The 20,744-nt window shown below is 37.0% G+C and overlaps 2 protein-coding genes and 1 pseudogene across 2 annotated transcripts in view; 2 read left to right on the forward strand and 1 right to left on the reverse strand.

Moving 5' to 3' along the window:
- TAF3 (TATA-box binding protein associated factor 3) overlaps positions 1 to 20,744 on the forward strand; it is a 207,763-nt gene that overhangs the window by 63,274 nt on the left and 123,745 nt on the right.
- Positions 6,613 to 8,127, forward strand: LOC119541324 (elongation factor 1-alpha 1-like). Its single transcript, XM_037845143.1, has one exon. It carries the CDS (start codon positions 6,675 to 6,677, stop codon positions 8,061 to 8,063), a length of 1,389 nt encoding a protein of 462 aa, XP_037701071.1. The 5' UTR covers positions 6,613 to 6,674; the 3' UTR covers positions 8,064 to 8,127.
- LOC119541325 lies at positions 10,549 to 10,994 on the reverse strand (annotated as a pseudogene).

Genomic DNA, 20,744 nt, shown 5'->3' on the forward strand with positions numbered 1-20,744 from the left:
TTCATTCTCTAAACTTTCATCCATGGTTTCCAAAGTGGAGCACACAAGATGATTCATTGGGAGACAAGGAAAGAGTTTTAAACTTCTATATATTTATACTTATTTTTTCCTAAAAATAAGAAAGACATAAAACTTTATTAATATTTGATACATTAAAATAAATTTCATTTAGTTTGTTTAATACTTTAAATACATTTAAACATTGATACCCCTATTCAATCAATAATAGGCCTGGGTCACATGACATACATGAGGTATCTACAGTGTTGAGGGATTGGCAGTGGTCATTCACTTGTTTGTTTTCAATCTGTAGCAGTGTGTAAAAGCTTATCTGTGCCGTGTTAAGTGCATTTATGGATTATATAGATTGGACCACATGAAACTGCCAATTTTTGACCTACAAAAATGTCTATTTCATGTGGTTCAAGCTAATATCTAATTTAGCTGAGCCTACCCTCATCAAATAGAAGTGTCTTAAAAAGACTAACAAGCCTTTGTTTGAATCAACTGCACTGCATTGCACATTATAATGCAAGCACAACTGAACAACAAGAAAATGGCAGCGCTTGCATGTCTATTCCTGGTACGTGCTCCTTGTGAGCCACATTGTGGTTTTAAAACGAGAATCTAATCTGATCTAACAAGTAATTGGCCCCCACAGTTAGAAGTTCTCAATAAAACCATTTGAATTTGGATTTTAGCTCTTCTATTTTTGGTGTAAGAAAGTCCTCTTAAGTGTGTATTAGCAACTTGAGAAATAGTGGTTTAGGTATATAATTTTTTAAAGATACGTAGTTAGGGTGGTTGAAGTCCACACTATTTTTCTTATAGATGGGGTGTACTGTCCTGAAAGTTTGGGGACCATTCTATTGAAACTGCTTTTATTAATGTCTCCAGTGACTTCTTAACTCCCAAATCCAGTCCACATTTTCAGAACTTTCCTTTACTGCTCTGTGACCTTCAACATGAGACTTTTCCCTTCTCCCTGAAACTTGAGACTTCCTTGGCTTCCATTACAGTATTCTTCCCTCTCCTGCTCCTCGCCCTCTGCTTTTTCCTTAAATCTCAGTGTTTCTGGGATTTCATCCTTGGTTTTCTCTCACTGTCTGCATTTGGGGTATAATCTCAGCCATACAAACAGCTTTGGTGACAACAACAGTAACTAATACATAATAGGACTACTACATGCCAGGCACTATTCTAAACACACATACTCATTTAATCTTCACGACAACCCTATGGGGCAAGTACTATTCTTATCCCTTTTTTACAAGGGAGAAAGCAGAGGCACAGAGAGGTTAAGTAATTTGCCCAGATCACAGAGCCTCTAAGTGGGCAGAATCCAGATTCAAACTCATTCTGGCCCTATGAACTGTACTTTTAACTACCTTTCATCTCTAAGGTATACCTCCAATCTCTTTCTCAAGCCTTGACCTCTTTTGTGAGAACCAGACCCATATTCAGTAGCTTATTGGACAAACTCTACCTTATTTTTATCGTTTCTATATCAGAATTAATTATTTCTTCCATTATTCCCCCCCCCCATCTTCACCCCTTATCCATAACTTGTTAAAAGGCTTATTTATCTTGTTTCCCATGGTAAAAGCCTGGGAATCCTCTTCAATTCTTTTCTTTTGCACTATTCTCATCAACTGTGTCTCTAATTCCTATCAATTCTACCTCATAAATATTAAACCCATACTCTTTTCCAGTCCCATGGGGCCTATTCTAATTTGGACTTCTAATTTTACAGTTATTCTCCCAGTTTAGTCGTTCTCCTTCCCCTATTTTATCTTCCATATGGCTGCCAGAGCAATATTTTGAAATAGAAATCTGTCTGGTTGTTGCTCTACTGAAAGTTCTTCAAATTGTTTTGCCTTCCTGATAAAAACCAAACTCTTGGCTGTGGCAGGGAAGAACCGCCCACCTTACCAGCCTCCCTTTCTGTTCATTTTCCCTTTTCGCTTAACTCACAAGCCTAAACTGCAGCCAACTGAAATTCACTTTGGCCTCTTACCTGCCTGCCTTTGTACATGATGTCCTCTCTGCCTCAAGGGACACCCCTTCTTATCTGCCTGTGAACTTCTGTAACCCCTTAGGATTTAACTCATATCAAATTCTCACTGATCCCTGCCACCCAAGCTGAGTTGAATGAACTCAGCATCCTGTTCATGTTTCTGTTGTGGCATTTTATCATACCAAATGGTCTCACCCACTAGTCAGTGAGCTTTTTGTGTTTATGGTCCAGGCTCCAACATAGTATAGAACTTCTTACCTATCCCCTGTCATAGTTAGTTAATCAAAGAAAAAAGTTAAAGCAAGGAATTGTGAAGGAAGGAAAGAAGAAAAGATTCCTTTTATGAAAACCTTAAACATTTTATTTTAACTTGAAACATATAAATGTACATTCACTTATCTTTTTAAATTAGGATCAGGGCTTTCTTTATGGGTTCACTGGCTAGAATTTAACATTGCCTTTTTTTGCATGAAACACTCTAGTAAATCATCTGTTATCGCCAGTTTTTTTTTTCTTTAACGTGAAGTCAGAATTTTTAAAAACTTGCAAAATAATCAAATATATCAAATAATCAAAATAATCTAGAACCCTTCTAAATTTTAAGTTTGTTTTTTAAATATTTGCCCACACCTAGATCAACAAGCACTTTTTTTCAGTGATTAGTCTACACTGAGTCTTTCTGAAGCATTCAATTTAGTTTTCATTTTAAACAACTATTTTTGCACTCATATTTCCTTAATAAACTAACATAACAATAGCAAATACAACTAGCAAAAACTAGTCTGAGAATAGCACAACAGATTGTTGCTAAGCACGTAGCTCAGATAGAGGAAGACAATATATATGGAACTGTTGGAGAATAACTCCACTCTACTGCTGCATGCTTTCAGCGGCTGGATTTTAGTAGATATATTTTGGAGAAAGAACGGAGAACGCTGGTTAATCCATTGAGTCAGTTAAATTGAATTTGCTAGTCTTTTATGTATCGTTATGTCCCTTTGTTTGATCCCTGTTCATATTTTTTTTTAGCTGATATTATAATTTTACTCATTTTGACATGGGGGAGTAATTTTGTGAGACCGTTTAACCTTACATCTTGTATTGATTTATTTTTTATTTATACTCCAGTACGTTCAGAAAAAAAAATTAAAGAAGCTTACAGTAAAAGACAAAGATAAAAAACAAATTTTGTACATGTGACCATTTAAAAAAAATCCTTGCAAATTATATCATTTCAAAAATCTTGGTATAAAAATTTGTTTGTTTTTAATTGGTTATTTGTGTGTTAATTTGCACCACAGTGCAAACTAACCAGTAAATGTATTGAAATTCATGGTTGGTTCCTATGGTATATGGCTTACAGAAGAAGTTATAAAAATACTTTCTTTCTAAAATTATCAGTAAATTTTTTTTTCTTTTTCCTCTTTTATCCCTTTACTCTCCTCTGTTTTTGTTAGAAACTTTTTTTCTTAAGATATTTGATTATGGTATAAGGCAGCTAATTTAAGCATCTGTTTATCACTGTCTGGCTAGACTGAATGTAAAATTTCAATTGAATTACCTCCCCAGAGAGCTTTGAGCTCTTAGGGTAAAACACATCATTTTCTCGTCTCTCCCTTGGGATTGTCAGTAGAAAGAATTCATCTAAATAGTTTACATGCATTTTGAAAATGTTGTATCTACTGGACTTAGCTTTGTTGTTTGTGGAGCATTGCCAATATAAATGGAATCTCTACTTTGCTTGTTAACTGAAGTACAGTTGTGTTATATGGTATTATGTGTATAAATTGGAACAGTGAATGACTTTTGCTGATAGTTACTTATAACCAATTTCATCTTAACAAATAGATTTTCCCCTTCTACTTGATTACAAAAATTTTACAAAATAAATAAAAAGATGAAAAAATAAATGAGAACCTGGTTGCTCTAGTTTTTCTTGTGTTAAAATGACTTCTGTAACTTCATATAGTGTTTTATAATTTCTTTTACTATATTAAATTTGAAATATTAATCTGGTAAAATAGAATATATCATCAAATATTAAAAATGAAAACTATTTGTTAGCTCTAATTATTAGTTTTGCTCTAAAATTTAGGTTGGTTTTGGAGACACGTTTGTTTCTTATAAAATCCCAACCAGTATATATTTCCTTTGGTTGGTTGGTCAGTTTGTCTGTCTACCAGTCTTTACTTTAAAATCTCAAAGAATCTGAAATAGAAATAATTTTCCATTGTTTCAAAATATTGTATTAAACTTTATTCTATAAATCTGCTTTCAAATATGATCTCTGAGTTTTGAGGTGTGCATTGGAATAATTGCTAATTATTTCTTGAACTTAATATCCTTTAAGAGAAACGTAATGGCCTAAATTACTGAAGGAAAACTTTGCTGTTCGTTATTTAATAATGAGTCACTATAGGCCTAACAGGGAGAAATGTTTTATCTATGAATTTGAATTTGCTAAGTTTACTGCTGAAAAGATACGTTGCTTTTCAAGGTGAGATAAACAGGTAGCAGGTAGGGAGGAGCTTTGCAATCTGTAAGTTTCTACAAGTATTTCTTATGTTGTGACCTGCCAGAATCCCTACAAAGCCAGGATTTCTTTTTACTGGACTGAACGTTGATATTCTCAGGTATTTTCCTCTTGGTGCTTTGTATACCTCATCTGGCCTTAGCTATTTGCCTTTCTTCATATCGTTGATTGTATTTGTCACTTCCTTTTCACTCCTGTAGCCAGATCTCTCTGGTCATCTGCTTTGACTGTTGCCATCTTTTCTCATTGATCCCCCTTGTCCTAACCTATCCGTATGTGTTTACCAAGCTTATCGCTTTCTCTTGTGCTTCCATCTTCAACTTCTTAACTTCTGTTTTGCCCATATCAACCTTTTATCGGATATTCTCAATCCTCATTAGGAGACTTCTTATATAAATTGAGCCTCATAATTAAAATACCACCTCTTTGTAATATTTCTTTATATTCCATATCTCATTAATCATCCTTCTCAAAAGAACTCTTAAAGAAAAACAGAAAGAGTCAGGGTCAGTTAATATTTCTCTCTTCCCCTATCTTTAACCTGATGCTTTCACCAGTAGAGTAATTTTATGTTTCATTACAACTGGTACCTTCTTCCTTTCCGACTTGGATGCCTTTTATTTCTTTTTATTGCCTGATTGCTCTGGCAAGAACTTCCAGTACAATGTTGAATAACAGTGATGACATGGACATCTTTGTCTTGTTCCTGATCTCAGAGGGAAAGCTTTCTCTTTTTCCCTATTAAGTAGGGTGTTAGCTGTGGGCTTTTCATATATGCCCTTAATCATGTTGAGGAAATTTCCTTCTATTCCTAGTGTTCTGAGCATTTTTACCAAGAAAGGGTGCTGTATTTTGTCAAATGCGTTTCTGCATTGAGATGATCAGTTGGATTCGGTTTGATTGTATTTTGTTGAGGATTTTGTCATCTGTAGTCATAAGAGTTACTGGTCAGTAGTTATCTTATCTTGTGGTATCTTTATCCAGCTTTTCATGAGGGTGATGTTAGCCTCATAGTATGAGTTTGGGAGTGTTCCCTCCTCTTCAATTTAATGGAAGTTTGAGCAGAATTGGAGTTAAGTCTTCCTGGAATGTTTGGTAGAAATCCCCTGTGAAGCCATCTGGTCCTGGGCTTTTCTTTGTTGGGTGGCTTTTTACCAATTCAGTCTCTTTACTGGTAATTGGTTCATTGAGATCTTCTGTGTTTTCTTGAGTCAGTGTAGGTAGTTGTGTGTTTTTAAGAATTTGTCCATTTCATCCAGGTTATCTAATTTATTTGCATACAATTGTTCACAGTATCCACTTGTAGCCCTTTTTATTTTGTCGGGATTGGTCGTAATGTCCCCCTTTTCATTTCTAATTTTCTCTTTGTCAGTTAGCTAAAGGTTTTTTTACTTTATTGATCTTCTCAAAGAACCAACTTTTGGTTTTGTCGATTCTATTGTTTTTTGTGTGTGTGTTTTCTATTTCATTTATCTCCACTCTAACTTTATTTCCTTCCTTCTGCTCACTTTGGATTTGGTTTGCTCTTCTTTTTCTAGGTCTTCCAGTTTTGAGGTTAGGTCTCTGATTCGAAGTCTGTCTTCTTTTTTAATGTAAGCATTTAGAGCTATAAATTTCTTTCTCAGTATTGTCTTCACTGTTGGTATATTGTATTTTGAATTTCATTTGCCTCAAGATATTTCCTGATTTTACTTTGGATTTCTTCTTTAACCCATTTGTTGTTAAAGTGTATGTTGTTTCCTTTCCACATTTGTGAATTTTCCATTTCTCCCTCTGTTGTTAATTTCTACCTTCATTCCATTGTGGCCGGGGAATATATAGTGAATGATTTCAGTATTTTTTAATTTATTCAGCCTTGTTTTGTGGTCCAACATACAGTCTCTCCTGGAGAATGATACACGTGCTCTTCAGAAGAATGTGTATTGCTGTTTTCATTGGGTGCAGTGTTCTATATATGTTGGTTAGGTCTAGTTGGTTTAGTGTATCATTCAAGTCCTGTACTTTCTTACTGATCTTCTGACCAAATGTTCTATACGTTATTAAGAGTGGTGTGTTTCTTTTTCGCAATGGGTTTGCCGCCAGAACACAGGTGTCGTGAAAACCATCCCTGATTCTTAAGCCAAAATGGGAAAGGAAAAGACTCATATCAACATTGTCGTTATTGGACACGTAGATTCGGGCAAATCCACCACTACTGGCCACCTGATCTACAAATGTGGTGGAATCGACAAAAGAACCATCGAAAAATTTGAGAAGGAGGCTGCTGAGATGGGAAAGGGGTCCTTCAAATATGCCTGGGTCTTGGATAAACTGAAAGCTGAACGTGAGCGTGGTATTACCATTGATATCTCCCTGTGGAAATTTGAGACCAGCAAATACTATGTGACCATCATTGATGCCCCAGGGCACAGAGACTTTATTAAAAACATGATTACAGGCACATCTCAGGCTGACTGTGCTGTCCTGATTGTTGCTGCTGGTGTTGGTGAATTTGAAGCTGGTATCTCCAAGAATGGGCAGACCCGTGAGCATGCTCTTCTGGCTTACACACTGGGTGTGAAACAACTAATTGTTGGTGTTAACAAAATGGATTCTACTGAGCCACCCTACAGCCAGAAGAGATACGAGGAAATCGTTAAGGAAGTCAGCACCTACATTAAGAAAATTGGCTACAACCCCGACACAGTAGCATTTGTGCCAATTTCTGGTTGGAATGGTGACAACATGCTGGAGCCAAGTGCTAACATGCCTTGGTTCAAGGGATGGAAAGTCACCCGTAAGGATGGCAATGCCAGTGGAACCACACTGCTTGAAGCTTTGGATTGCATCCTGCCACCCACTCGTCCAACTGACAAACCCTTGCGTCTGCCTCTTCAGGATGTCTACAAAATTGGTGGTATTGGTACTGTCCCTGTGGGCCGAGTGGAGACTGGTGTTCTCAAACCGGGCATGGTGGTCACCTTTGCTCCAGTCAACGTTACAACTGAAGTCAAGTCTGTTGAGATGCACCATGAAGCTTTGAGTGAAGCTCTTCCCGGGGACAACGTGGGCTTCAATGTCAAGAACGTGTCTGTAAAAGATGTTCGTCGTGGCAATGTGGCTGGTGACAGCAAAAACAATCCACCGATGGAAGCAGCTGGTTTTACTGCTCAGGTGATTATTCTGAACCATCCAGGCCAAATCAGTGCTGGCTATGCACCTGTGCTGGATTGTCACACAGCTCACATTGCTTGCAAGTTTGCTGAGCTGAAGGAGAAGATTGATCGTCGTTCTGGTAAGAAGCTGGAAGATGGCCCCAAATTTCTGAAATCTGGTGATGCTGCCATCGTTGATATGGTTCCTGGCAAGCCCATGTGTGTTGAGAGCTTCTCTGATTATCCTCCTCTGGGTCGTTTTGCTGTTCGGGATATGAGACAGACAGTTGCTGTGGGTGTCATCAAGGCTGTGGACAAGAAGGCTGCTGGAGCTGGCAAGGTCACCAAGTCTGCCCAGAAAGCTCAGAAGGCTAAATGAATATTACCTATAACACCTGCCACCCCAGTTTTAATCAGTGGTGGAAGAACAGTCTCAGAACTGTTTGTCTCAATTGGCCATTTAAGTTTAATAGTAAAAGACTGGTTAATGATAACAATGCATCGTAAAACTTTCAGAAGGAAAGGAATGTTTTGTGGACCATTTGTTTTTGTGTGGCAGTTTTAAGTTATTAGTTTTTAAAATCAGTACTTTTTAAATGGAAACAATGACCAAAAATCTGTCACAGAATTTTGAGACCCATTAAAACAAAGTTTAATGAGAAACCTGTGTCTTCTTTTGAAAAGTCAGCCTTGAATTGCTCAGGCAAAAGACAAAGTGCTCATAACCTATTTCTGGTGTTTTATCCGCTGAAATTTGATACGATAGTTCAGTTAAACAGTTTTTTTCAGGACAAATTGAGGGATTTTTCACCTAATTGGAGGGATCATCATTTAAGTTGATTTAAGTACTTAGTTAAAAAAATGGGGTGGTTTATTGGTGGCAACCTTAATGGAAAAGCAAAGGGTAATTTGTAATGTTCATAAGCTACCTTAGAAGGCCAAGTTCTGTTACAGAGGCCATGTGTTGCATATAGAATTTTAATTTTGTGTAGTTATGTCTATATCAATATTGAGTGAATGAGTTTATTGTATCTAGGAAAAATAAAAGATACTGGAAGTTGAAAAAAAAAAAAAAGAGTGGTGTGTTAAAGTTTCCTAATATTAATGTAGAACTGGCAGTTTCTCCCTTCAAATCTATCAGTATTTGCTCCATGTATTTTGGGGCTCTGCTGTTCGGTGCATATCTAGTTAAAATTGTTACATCCTCCTGTTGAACTGTCCCCTTTATCAGTGTGTGATGACTGTCTTTGTCCTTCTTAACTGTTTTTTACTTAGTCTATTTTATTTGATATTAGTATGGCCACCCCAGCTCTCTTTTGGTTACTACTTGCCTGGTATGTTTTTTCCATCCTTTCACCCTCAACCTACTTGTGTCTTTGAATTTAAGGTAAGTCGCTTACAGACAGCACATAGTTCAGTCATGCTTTTTTTGTCCATTCTGCCATTCTCTGCCTTTTGACCAGAGAGTTTAATCCATTTACATTTAAAGTCACTACTGCTAACACAAGATTTTCTTCTGCCATTTTGCTGTTTGGGCTTTGTAAGTCTTATACCTTTTTTGCCTCTCACTTCCGTTAAAGTCTACTTTTGTATTTATTTGCTTTTTTTTTTGTACTATATTGAGTGCCTTTTAATTTCTATCTGGATGTATTTTTCATCTGTTTTCCTTGTAGTTACCACAGGGTTAAAATTTATCATCCTAAATGTATAACAATCATATTTGGCTTGATACCAACTTCAATAGCATGCACATATATTTTTCCTATACCCCTCTCTCCCCCAATTATTTTTTTATACTTGTTCCCACTTCTATCTTTGTTCATTATGTTGCAAAAACTTTGATTTATTGTTACTTTTTATGTATTTGCATTTTAGCACCTCTAGGATGTGCTAAGTGGAGTTATATGCTAAACGATACACTACAGTAATACTGGCATTTGTAGTTACCCAAATGCTTACCTTTACCAGGGGTCTTGATTTCTTTTTGCTCCTTTGAACCTCTGTCTAGTGTCCTTTCCTTTCAGTCTGAAGAACTAACTCCCTTTAGCGTTGCTTGTAGTGCAGGTCTAGTGGTGATGAACTCCCTCAGCTTGGTGTTTATCTGAGACTGTCTTTTTTTTTTTTTTGCTTAATTATATACATATATAGTCTCAAGGCCTTATTTTATTGTACTTATTAATTTTGTAAATAAGGGGCCAATGGAGAATAAACATTTAAATAACTGAAGCTGAGAAATTGCTATTTGGGGTATTATAAGCAAATTCTTTCATTCTGTGGTAAAAACTAGAATTTGTCTTCAGGAAAGGCCACTCTCTATAGGTTTTATTCCACAGAAGCATTGGTCATTATCATAGTTTGGCTTCAACAGGAAGAAATAAACCCTATCAAACCTGACTCGGTTTCTGGCCTTCAGGATTTCCATATTTTCTCCTTACCATTTTGACTGTAAGAAATACTGCTAATTCTAGATTCTAGTTATAACTAGAATGGTTCAGTCCAAGGTAAGGAACCCAGGATGCAACCCTTAGGATCAGGAATTTAGCTCTATAGAACTGCCTCAAACCCATCAAAACTGTCTCAATCCCCAAGAAATAGATGAGGCTACATTCTCCCACCCACTGTAAATAATGCAAAGAGGTGTTTATCTAAAATTTTATCAAGAGGTGTCATTCTCATTTTATAAATGAAAGTAAGGTTCAAGTTTGCTAATTAGCTAAGGCCTCCACATTTCTTCTTAGAACCTGGTTAAGGTGGGTTCCTGATGCTGACTATGCTCAGAGTCTACACTCAGATCAAAGAGTCTACACTCAGACCACAAGGGAAAAGCATTTGTTAGCATTTAATGAACCTCCCTCCTCATGGTTTCAAGCCATGAGGACACAGGCTTCTCCCACACCCTTGATCTTCTCCTCAGCTCTTCTGCTGAAGAATTTGGCCTTCACAATGACAGGCTGCTTTGGGAGCTTTCCCTTCCCCAGAACTTGTAGTAGCCTGATCGTACCACATCAATGATGGGAGCAACTCCAGTCTTGTTTTTAGCAGCATTTACCCGTGTCTGCTCACTGACTAAGGTACACAATTTATCCAGGTTGACAGTTGGACAGAAGTTCTGGTTCCTCTTCACGTGATAATGTCTCATACCAACCTTCCCAAAGTAACCTGGGTGATATTTGTCGAAGTTGATCCTGTTGTGATGCATGCCACCAGCATTACCCTGGCCTCGTGGATGCTTCTGGTGTTTGCTGATACAGCCGTGGCCATGGCTCACATGGCCCTGGAATTTCCGGGTCTTTCTCAATCTGGAAGGCATGTCAGCAGCCGAGACAAAAGAGCTATCTGAGACTGCCTTAACCTCTCATTTTTGAAAGGGAGTCTTGCTGGATTTAAAATTCTTGACCAACAGTTGTTTTTCCTTCAGCACTTTAATTATTTCACCCCGCTGCTTCCTTGCCTCCATGGTTTCTGATGAGAAATTGGCTCAGTCTAACTGGGACTCCCTTGTACATTACACATTCCTTTTCTCTTGCAGCTTTCAGAACTCTCTCCTTGTCCTTTGCATTTGATAGTGTAACCAGTAAATATGATGGGGTGTATTTTTCTTCATGTTTATCCTGTTTGTTGTTCTCTGAGCTTCTCGTGTGAGCATATTCATGTCTTTTTCTAAGTTTATGAAGTTCTCCATTATTTCTTTGACTATTCCTTCTGCCCCTTTCTGTCTTTCTTCTTCTCGGACTCCCATAACAAGTATATTGGTGCAGTTGATGGTGTTCATAGCGTCTTAGGCTGTTTTCACTTTTAGTATATCTTCTTTCTTTCTGCTCCTCAGTCTGACATTTTCAAGTGTCTTGTCTTCAAGGTCACTGCCTCTTCCTTCTGACAGTTCCGATATGCTCTTGAAACCCTCCTTGGCATTTTTCATGTCAGTTATTGTGGTCTTCAACTCCAGTAGTTCTGTATAGTTCCTTTTTAAAATTTCTGTCTCTTAGACTCTCATATTGTTCATTAATTGTTTTCCTGTTTTCCTTTAGTTCTTTCTCTGTACTTTCCTTCATCTCCCTGAGCATTTCTAAGATCATTTTTTTAAAGACTTTATTCAAAGGTTTGTCCACATTCTCATCTTCTTTGTTGGTGTTTTCTATATTTTTATCCTCTTCCTTTGGATGGGCCATCATTTCCTCTTTCTTTATTTGTCCTGTACTCTTTTGTTGCACACTGTACATTTTACTATTTTACAGTTTCTGGGATTTACTCCATGGTATGTCTGTTTCTTGGTTTTGTAACCAGAGATTTTCTTGATCTTCAGCCTCCTATCAAGAAGGTATACCAAGGCAAATGCAGTGTGTAGAATTTTCCCTGTCTTTCTGGGCCTCTGTCTAATCCTGCGCTTTTGCTGTTTGTTATTTTGGAGATCCCCTGCTAACAGGAGTTCGGTTGTTCCCTCTATTTCCCAGGAGATGATACCCTCTCCTGGGTATTTGATGACAGCAGGCCTTTGTCCCAGACTATCCACTTCTATAATTTTTTACACTCCTTTTGTTGTCTCATGCTGCTTTTGCTGGGGAGTGAATTCTGGGAGGAGGGTCACCCCAAAGAGTACTTTCCCAAGTCAGTCTTTCCCATCTAAAACAGATCCAGGGACCCATGAAGGGGACACAGACTGTCTCCAAAGTACCCTGAGGAGCAGATCAGGAAGGGCACTGAAAACTTCTCCAATGGCTCCCCGAAGCTGAGCTTTCCTGCCCTGCCCAGCAAACGCAGTCATTAAGCTAACTCTCCCCGGCAGCCCTGAGGAAACGCTATGTCTTTCAATCTCCGCAGCCTCTGCCTCTGTCTGGGGAGGGTTGAAACAATGGTTGCCCTTAAAGCCAGGAACTAGTGCTCCAAAATTTCTCATCAAAAGTTATGATCAGCAATCGGCTGTGCCCACCTCTGTTCCTAGGAAAAAGGATTTTTATGTCCCTTTCTGTCACCAGCAGCTAGCCAGGGACTAGACACTGTGGTGGCTTGCCATGAGAGTGGGGGATGGATGCCAGTAGCCACCCATGTGTTGAGAGCAATTTTACATTTCTGCACAGTACTTTATCAACCCCTTCCTCCTGCTCTTCCCCAGATATGCTGTACAGTGTTCTTCTGGCATCTGGAGTTGCAGAATAATTGTTTCAGATAGTTCCTGCCTATGTAAATAATTGTTTTGGTGAGAGGACTGTCCTGTAGCTCCCTACTCTGCCATATTCCCCAGAATTCTCAGTATGAAACTATTTTTAATATATTTTTCTTTTAGTAGATTTTTCTTAATGAACTAGAATCTAAGCTAAGAATTTTCTTTCAAGCACCTACCTTTATTTGAATAGTAAATTCTAAATGAGGGGCAGTTTCCTCGGGGATTGCTTCAGTGAGTCTTTTGCTGCCTGTTTTCTTGGTCCAGTAGTTAATCTCCTTTTCAGTCACTTTAAATTTTCTGGAAAATTGTTCAATGTATCTCTGATGGCTTCTGTTTCTTACTAAGTTTAGAGCTTGTGACAATTATTTCTCTTTCTGAAGGCAATGGATAATTCTTACTAAGAATTCTTGTAATTCTTACGTAGTAATAATTGTTATAACTATGGGAGTCTTATTTACAATAAAAAGGCAAAAGCAGAAGGTTCCAATGTGAGTCTTAGTAAATTGGAGCATGATTCTGATTGGAAAAAACGTGGGTTTGGATTGAGACTTATATTGCATATATTTTTTTCATTAATTGTGTGACTTGTCCAAGTTATAGAACCTCTGTATTCTTATCTAGAAAATAAGGATGATATTTACATCATAGAGTTGAAGTGAAGAGAAAACAAGATAATTTATATAATTGTTCTGGCATAGAGAAGAGATTTCTAAATGTTAGTGTTGCTTGTTCCCCCTACACTGTTTCTGGTTATCACATGACAGGAAGCAATGATGTCCTTGCTGAATACCAGGGCTTAACATGTGGAGGTAGAAATATCAAATTGGGCCACTGGCTATAATGATAAGAGTGGAGATTTATGTGGGCTGACTTGGGTGGGAAGTGGAATTGGAGAATTAGGGCAAAAGGAAAAAAAGGAGTGGGGTTACTGATGGTAGTTGAAAGTAGGCTACCCCTGTGGTTGACAATTGGTCCTTGTACTTTGATTTACCTAAACCCCTAGAATGGAATATTGGAACCTTGCTCTGTTGTGTTATGCTGTAATATAAAGCTAGGTAAAAAACAAGCCTGTTTCAAACCTTCCAGTTTCCTGAGAAAGAAATGAAGACCAAAACCAATTCTTGCTGAAACCTTCCTGATTATGGGTATGGTCCTAAGTTATAATGCTATTTTGTGTGACCGCTCCCAAGAACTTGGCGGAGATTCCTCCAAAGTTAGATCCACTTGTTGTTCAGCCCTTTCTCCATCCTCTAAAACAGTCGCTATCCATTATTTTCTCCTCTCTTGTTTTCTTTATCATTGTAGACTTAAAACCCTTTTAAATTCCTCAAATATCTCTTGTTTTGGGACGGGGGTAGGATATGGGAGCCTGTTTCATTCTGCCATGTTGATCCAGAAGTTTTCCCTTCTTTGATTGATTATGATTATTCAATCTTGATTTCACTTAATAGTTGCAGGAGGACCAGATTACAGCATGGTTCCTTTTTAAGCCAACAGACATTTAATTGCACAGCAGTATGCTAAATACTGTGGAAGCAGACAAAAAAGGTATAGTGTATGTCATCAGGAAGCTTTCAATCAATGGATATTGAAGAACACAAATGAGATAATTGGCACAAGAGCAAATTAGTTAGAAGGATACTTAGTATAGGATTTTATGATTTAACATTGATCTACGTTTAAGGAACTTTAAAAATTTTTCTTTGAATATTACTGTTAGTTTACCTTTTGGTGGTGATAAAAATCTTTCAAGAATTTTCAGTCAATTGTTAATTGTTGGATTAACACAAATTAACTTCATGACTTTCTTTTACTTTTCCCTTTGAAAAAATTAGTTTTGTTTAGTCTTTTAGTTAGATCATTCCTAAACATACAGTGTCAGGATATAATTGTTTAAGTTTAGCATTATTTACTATGATAAATTCTGACTTTTTAATAAGAAATCTTAATTATATCCATTATTGGTAAAGTTGTCATGATGCAGACCTTTCTGTATACTGCTAATGGAAGTGTAAATTGATACAACTGATTTGGTAAGCAGTTTCTCAACTTTTACCAAATTCATATTTGATTCAGTAATTAAATTTCTAGTAATGGATCTTAAGGAAATAATTGCGCGTAAGCAGAAATTTATTCAAAGATATTCATTGCCATGTTATTTTTCTAATACGAATATACACACACTATCAAAACAGGGACAACCTTAAATGTTCTACAGTAGGAATATTACTAAATAAATTATGTGATAGACTATTGAGTGCCCTTTAAATAATTAATGTCTGTGAAGATTAATTACTTAGGGGTGTGCTCTGTATAACGTTAAGTAAAAACAGATATAAACTGTTTAATGTGATTTCTGTTTTGTAGGGAAATAAATATAAATATGCATAGAAAAAATATTAAAAGACGATATGAATCTAAATGTTAACAATATTTTTTTTTCCTGGATTTTGGGAGTATGTTGGTGTTCTAGTTAGCTAATGTTCCCAGGATGCAAAACACCAGAGATGGATTGGCTTTTATAAAAGGGGGTTTATTTGGTTACACAGTTACAGTCTTAAGGCCATAAAGTGTCCATCAACAAAGGGTACTTTCACTGGAGGATGGCGAATGGTGTCTGGAAAATCTCTGTTAGCTGGGAAGGCACCTGGCTGGCGTCTGCTCCAAAGTTCTGGTTTCAAAATGGCTTTCTCCCAGGACGTTCCTCTCTAGGCTGCAGTTCCTCAAAATTGTCACTCTCAGTTGCTCTTAGGGTGTTTATCCTCTCTTAGCTTCTCTGGAGCAAGAGTCTGCTTTCAACGGCCGTCTTCAAACTGCCTCTCATCTGCAGCTATTCTCTCAGCTTCTGTGCATTCTTCAAAGTGTCCCTCTTGGCTGTAGCAAGCTTACTCCTTCTGTCTGAGCTTATATAGTGCTCCAGTAATTTAATTCACACCCACCCTGAATGGGTGGGGCAACACCTCCATGGAAATTATCCAACCAAAGGTCTTGTCCACAGTTGATTGAATCACATCTCCATGGAAACACCCAAAGGATTCCAAAATCTAATCAACACTAATATGTCTGCCCACACAAGACTGCATCAAAGATAATGGCATTTGGGGGGACATAATGCATTGAACTGGCACAGTTGTTTTTTAAAGAAAAGTATCTTTTGGACTACAGTTAGGATTGCCTTTTCTCCTCACTTTCTTCAGTTGCCGTACTACTAGCATGTACTTATATCCAGTATGATATTGATGCTTTTTTTGTTTGTCTCCCCATTACTTGGCTCTTAGATTCATTTGAAAAGCTGTAGATATTTTTATAATGGTGTCAAGCTTACGCCAAAGTAAAATCCCTCAACTCCAGTAGAATTTAGTAAGGTTAATTTTAACAGAACTTTCATCTTTACCAAAGGCTTTGAATACCATAAATTTAGCCAGTGCTTACCATTTCTCCATGTTATTTCTAATTGCTAAAATAATTCTTCTGTTGTTTAAAAAAAATCAAGAAATAGTGATGAGTAAAAGTAGTATTTTATAGCACTTACTGATAAATTATACTTTTAATAGAGCCATTTGTACCCACATCACTTTTTAAAAGCGGTTTTACTGAGATATATTCACAAACCATATAATCCATCCAAAGTGTACAATCCATGGTTCACAGCATATTCAGAGTTGTGCATTCATCGCCACAATCAATTTTAGAGCATTGTCTTTACTCCAGAAAGAAAAACCATGTACCCTTATACTTTCTTAATATTGATACTTAGCTTTAGTGTGGTACCTTTATTATAACTGATGAGAGAATATTAAAATATTACTGTTAAGAACTGCCTTTACAGTAATAATTTTGATTGTTAATGGATTAAACTCTCTATCAAAAGACACGGATTGGCAGAATGGATTAAAAAATATGATCCATCTATATGCTGTTTACAAGAGACTCATCTTAGACCCAAAGATACAAGTAGTATCTTTGAAAGTGAAAGGGTGGAAAAAGATATTCCACATAAGTAGTAACCAAAAGAAATCTGGGGTAGCTATACTAATATCAGACCAAATAGACTTTAAATGCAAAAGTGTTATAAGAGATAAAGAATGATATTATATATTAATAAAAGGGGCCCTTCACCAAGAAGAAATAACAATCATAAATATCTGTGTTCCTAATCAGGGAGCCCCAAAGTACGTGAGGCAAACACTGGCAAAACTGAAGGCAGTAATGGATGACTACCATAATAGTGGGAGACTTCAACACACCACTCTCTCCCATAGAAAGAACATCTAAACAGAGGATCAATAAAGAAACAGAGAACCTATGTAGTGTAATAAATGAACTAGACCTAACAGGCATATATAGAACATTGCACCCCAGAACAGGAGGATATACATTCTTCTCACATGCTCTTGGAACATTCTCTGGGATAGACCATATGCTGGGGCACAAAACAGGTCTTAATAAATTTTAAAAGATTGAAATTAAAGAGAGCACTTTCTCTGATCATAATGGAATAAAGCTGGAAATCAGTAACAAACAAAGAACCAGAAAATACACAGATATGTGGAGGTTAAACAACAGGCTCTTTTTCTCTCTCTCTCTCTCTTTTTTAATTCATTTTACTGAGATATATTCACATACCATGCATTCATACAAAACAAAGCGTACATTTGATTGTTCACAGTACCATTATATAGTTGTGCATTCATCACCAAAATCAATCCCTGACATCTTCATTACCACACACACAAAAGTAAGAATAATAATTAAAGTGAAAAAGAGCAATTAAGGTAAAAAAGAACACTGGGTGCCTTTGTCTGTTTGTTTGTTTGTTTCCTTCCCCCATTTTTCTACTCATCCATCCATAAACTAGACAAAGGGAGTGTGGTCCATATGGCTTTCCCAATCACATTGTCACCCCCTCATGAGCTACATTTTTATACAATCGTCTTCAAGATTCATGGGTTCTGGGTTGTAGTTTGATAGTTTCAGGTATTTACTGCTAGCTACTCCAATTCGCTAGAACCTAAAAAGGGTTGTCTGTATTGTGCGTAAGAGTGCCCACCAGAGTGACCTCTCAGCTCGTTTTGGAATCTCTCTGCCACTGAAGCTTATTTCGTTTCCTTTCACATGCCCCTTTTGGTCAAGAAGATGTTCTCCATCCCAGGATGCCAGGTCTACATTCCTCCCTGGGAGTCATATTCCACGAACAACAGGCTCTTAAACAATCAGTGGGTCAAAGAAGAAATTGCAAGAGAAATCAGTAAATATCTCGAGAAGAATGAAAATGAGAACACAAAGTATCAAAACTTATGGGATACAGTGAAGGCAGTGCTGGAGGGAAATTTATAGCCCTAAACGTCTACATTAAAGAGGAAGAAAGAGCTAAAATCAACGACCTAACTGAACAACTGGAGAAACTGGAGAAAGAACAGCAAACAATAACAAAGACAGAGCAGAAATTAATGAAATGGAGAATTAAAAACAAAATAATAGAATCAGTAAAACCAAAAGTTGGTTCTTTGATGAAATGGACAACTTCCTAGAAATACATGAACAACCTACACTGACTACATAGTTTGTAATGTGCCTATTGCAAACTATGGACTATAGTTAATGGTAATATTTTAATATTCTTTCATGAACAGTAGCAAATGTACCACACCAATACTATTCATTAATGGAGAGGGGGTGGATAAGGAGTATGGGAGGATCAGGGTTTTCTTTTTTATTTTTATTTCTTTTCTGGAGTAATGAAAATGTTCTAAATTTGATCATGGGAATGTATGCACAACTATGTGATGTTACTGTGAGCCAGTGATTATATACTTTGGATGGTTTCTATGGTGTGTGAATATATCTCAATAAAATTGCATTAAAAAAGAGAAAAAAATTGCTGTTAACTATATTCATTAGGTGTAGTTTTCCCATATACCACCCTGTTGTTAACTCCTTGTAACAGTGACATATACTTGTTTTAGTTCATGAAAGAACATTCTTATATTTCTACTATTAACCAGAGTCATCGTCTACAACAATGTTTACTATTTTATACAATCCCATGTTTTAGCCTCTAACTTTCCTGCTAGTGATATACATGACCCTAAACTTCCCCTTTCAACCACATTCACACATGTAATTCAGTACTGTTAATTACACCTGCAATAATGTTCTACCATCACCTCTATCCATCTCCAGACATTTAGAATCAACCTAATTAAAAATTCTGCACAAATTAAGCTTCTGTTCCCCATTCTCTATCCTCATTTATCTCCTGGTAATTTGCATTCTAGATTTAACTCTGTGAGTTTGCTTATTGTAATTGGATCATACAATATTTGTCCTTTTGTGTCTAGCTTATTTCATTCAACGTGATGTCTTCAAGGTTCATCCATGTTGTCGCAAGCATTAGGACTTCATTCCTCCTTACAGCCTGATAATATTCCATCATATATATATAACACATTTTGTTTATCCATTCATTGGTTGATGGACACTTGGGTTGTTTCCATCTTTTGGCAATTGTGAATTAATGCCACTGTGAACATTGGTGTGCAGATGTCTGTGTCCCTGCTTTCAGTTCTTCTGGGTATATACCTAGGGGTGGGATTGCCAGATCATATGGCAGTTCTAGACTTAGCTTCCTGAGGAACCACCGAACGCTTCCACAGCGGCTGCACCATTTTACATTCCTACCAGCAGTGAATGAATGTTAATGAAGAAATAAATAGACTACTGGATAATTTCTTGGGGTTTTGGCCCATTTTGTAGCTAGAAGTTGCACATAAAATGTGTGGCTGTTTTGTATGTAACTACTGCTGTTGTGTGGATGGGTGAAGAGATGAACAGAGTCAGCCTCCAGCTGCTGTTATATAACTCTGAAAGCAGCAAGGAAAAACATTGTAATGCTGGCATAATTGAAAACTCTTGTGCCCCTAGAATGTGGAATATGAAATGGCAGTCTTAGAAAACAGAGAGTAGAGAGTTATGGAATGATTCTGATTCTTTGAATTACTACAGAAAAACTTTATTTTTACAAAAGTTTTCACTCATTAAAAAATATTTGTACCAATTTCCCCAATCTTTATGGAGACTGCGTAAGAAAGGTGCACCTACATTTTATGGAATATTATTTACTTTTAATTTATTCTGTTTTACAGCACTCTTTAGAGAGCTTACTAAGTGTGCTGGTTTGAAGCTGTTATGTGCCCCAGAAAAGGCCATGTTCTTTTAACCCATTCCTGTGGGTGCAGACCTGTTGTGTCTGGGACCTTTGATAGGTTGTTTCAATTGAGAAGTCACCCAACCCATTCAAGGTGGGTCTTAATCCTTTTACTGGAGTCCTCCACGAAAAGAATAAAAGACAAGGAGAAACACCCAAAGAGAGCTCAGAGAGAGAAACACCCAGAGAGCTTGGAAACAAAAGCCCTAGAGATACTAAGAGAGGACCCATAGAAGCTCAGAGAGAAGGCCTTTGGAACCAGAAACAGAAAGCAAGGAGACCTGGGAGTGAAAGACCAGCAGATGCGGGCCATGTGCCTTCCCATGTGACAGAGAAACCTGGAGGCCAGCAACCTGTCTTCAGAGTCCAGGTATCATCCATTTGATGCCTTCATTGGGACATTTTCATGGGCTTAGAACTATAAAATTATAAACTAATAAATCCCCATTGTAAAAGCCAGTGCATTTCTGGCTGGCAGCTTTAACAAACTAAAACACTAAGAAAATAAAGATTTTGATTGGAAGCATGTGAATTTTGTCCTAAGTTCCCTAAAAGATCATACAGCATTTTTTTTTTAAATCAGTAAAGTCATCATAAAATAATTAGCATTTAGGGTGCCATATTAATCTTTTAAATTATTTTTTGAAGTCATGCTTCATGAAGCAGTAGTATATATAAATATTTATAATTTC

This window comes from Choloepus didactylus, chromosome 8 (assembly GCF_015220235.1).
Source record: "Choloepus didactylus isolate mChoDid1 chromosome 8, mChoDid1.pri, whole genome shotgun sequence".
Taxonomy (NCBI): domain Eukaryota; kingdom Metazoa; phylum Chordata; class Mammalia; order Pilosa; family Megalonychidae; genus Choloepus; species Choloepus didactylus.

Coding starts and splice junctions, on each gene's coding strand:
- LOC119541324 (XM_037845143.1), top strand. CDS start 6,675: ATGGGAAAGGAAAAGACTCATATCAACATTGTCGTTATTGGACACGTA.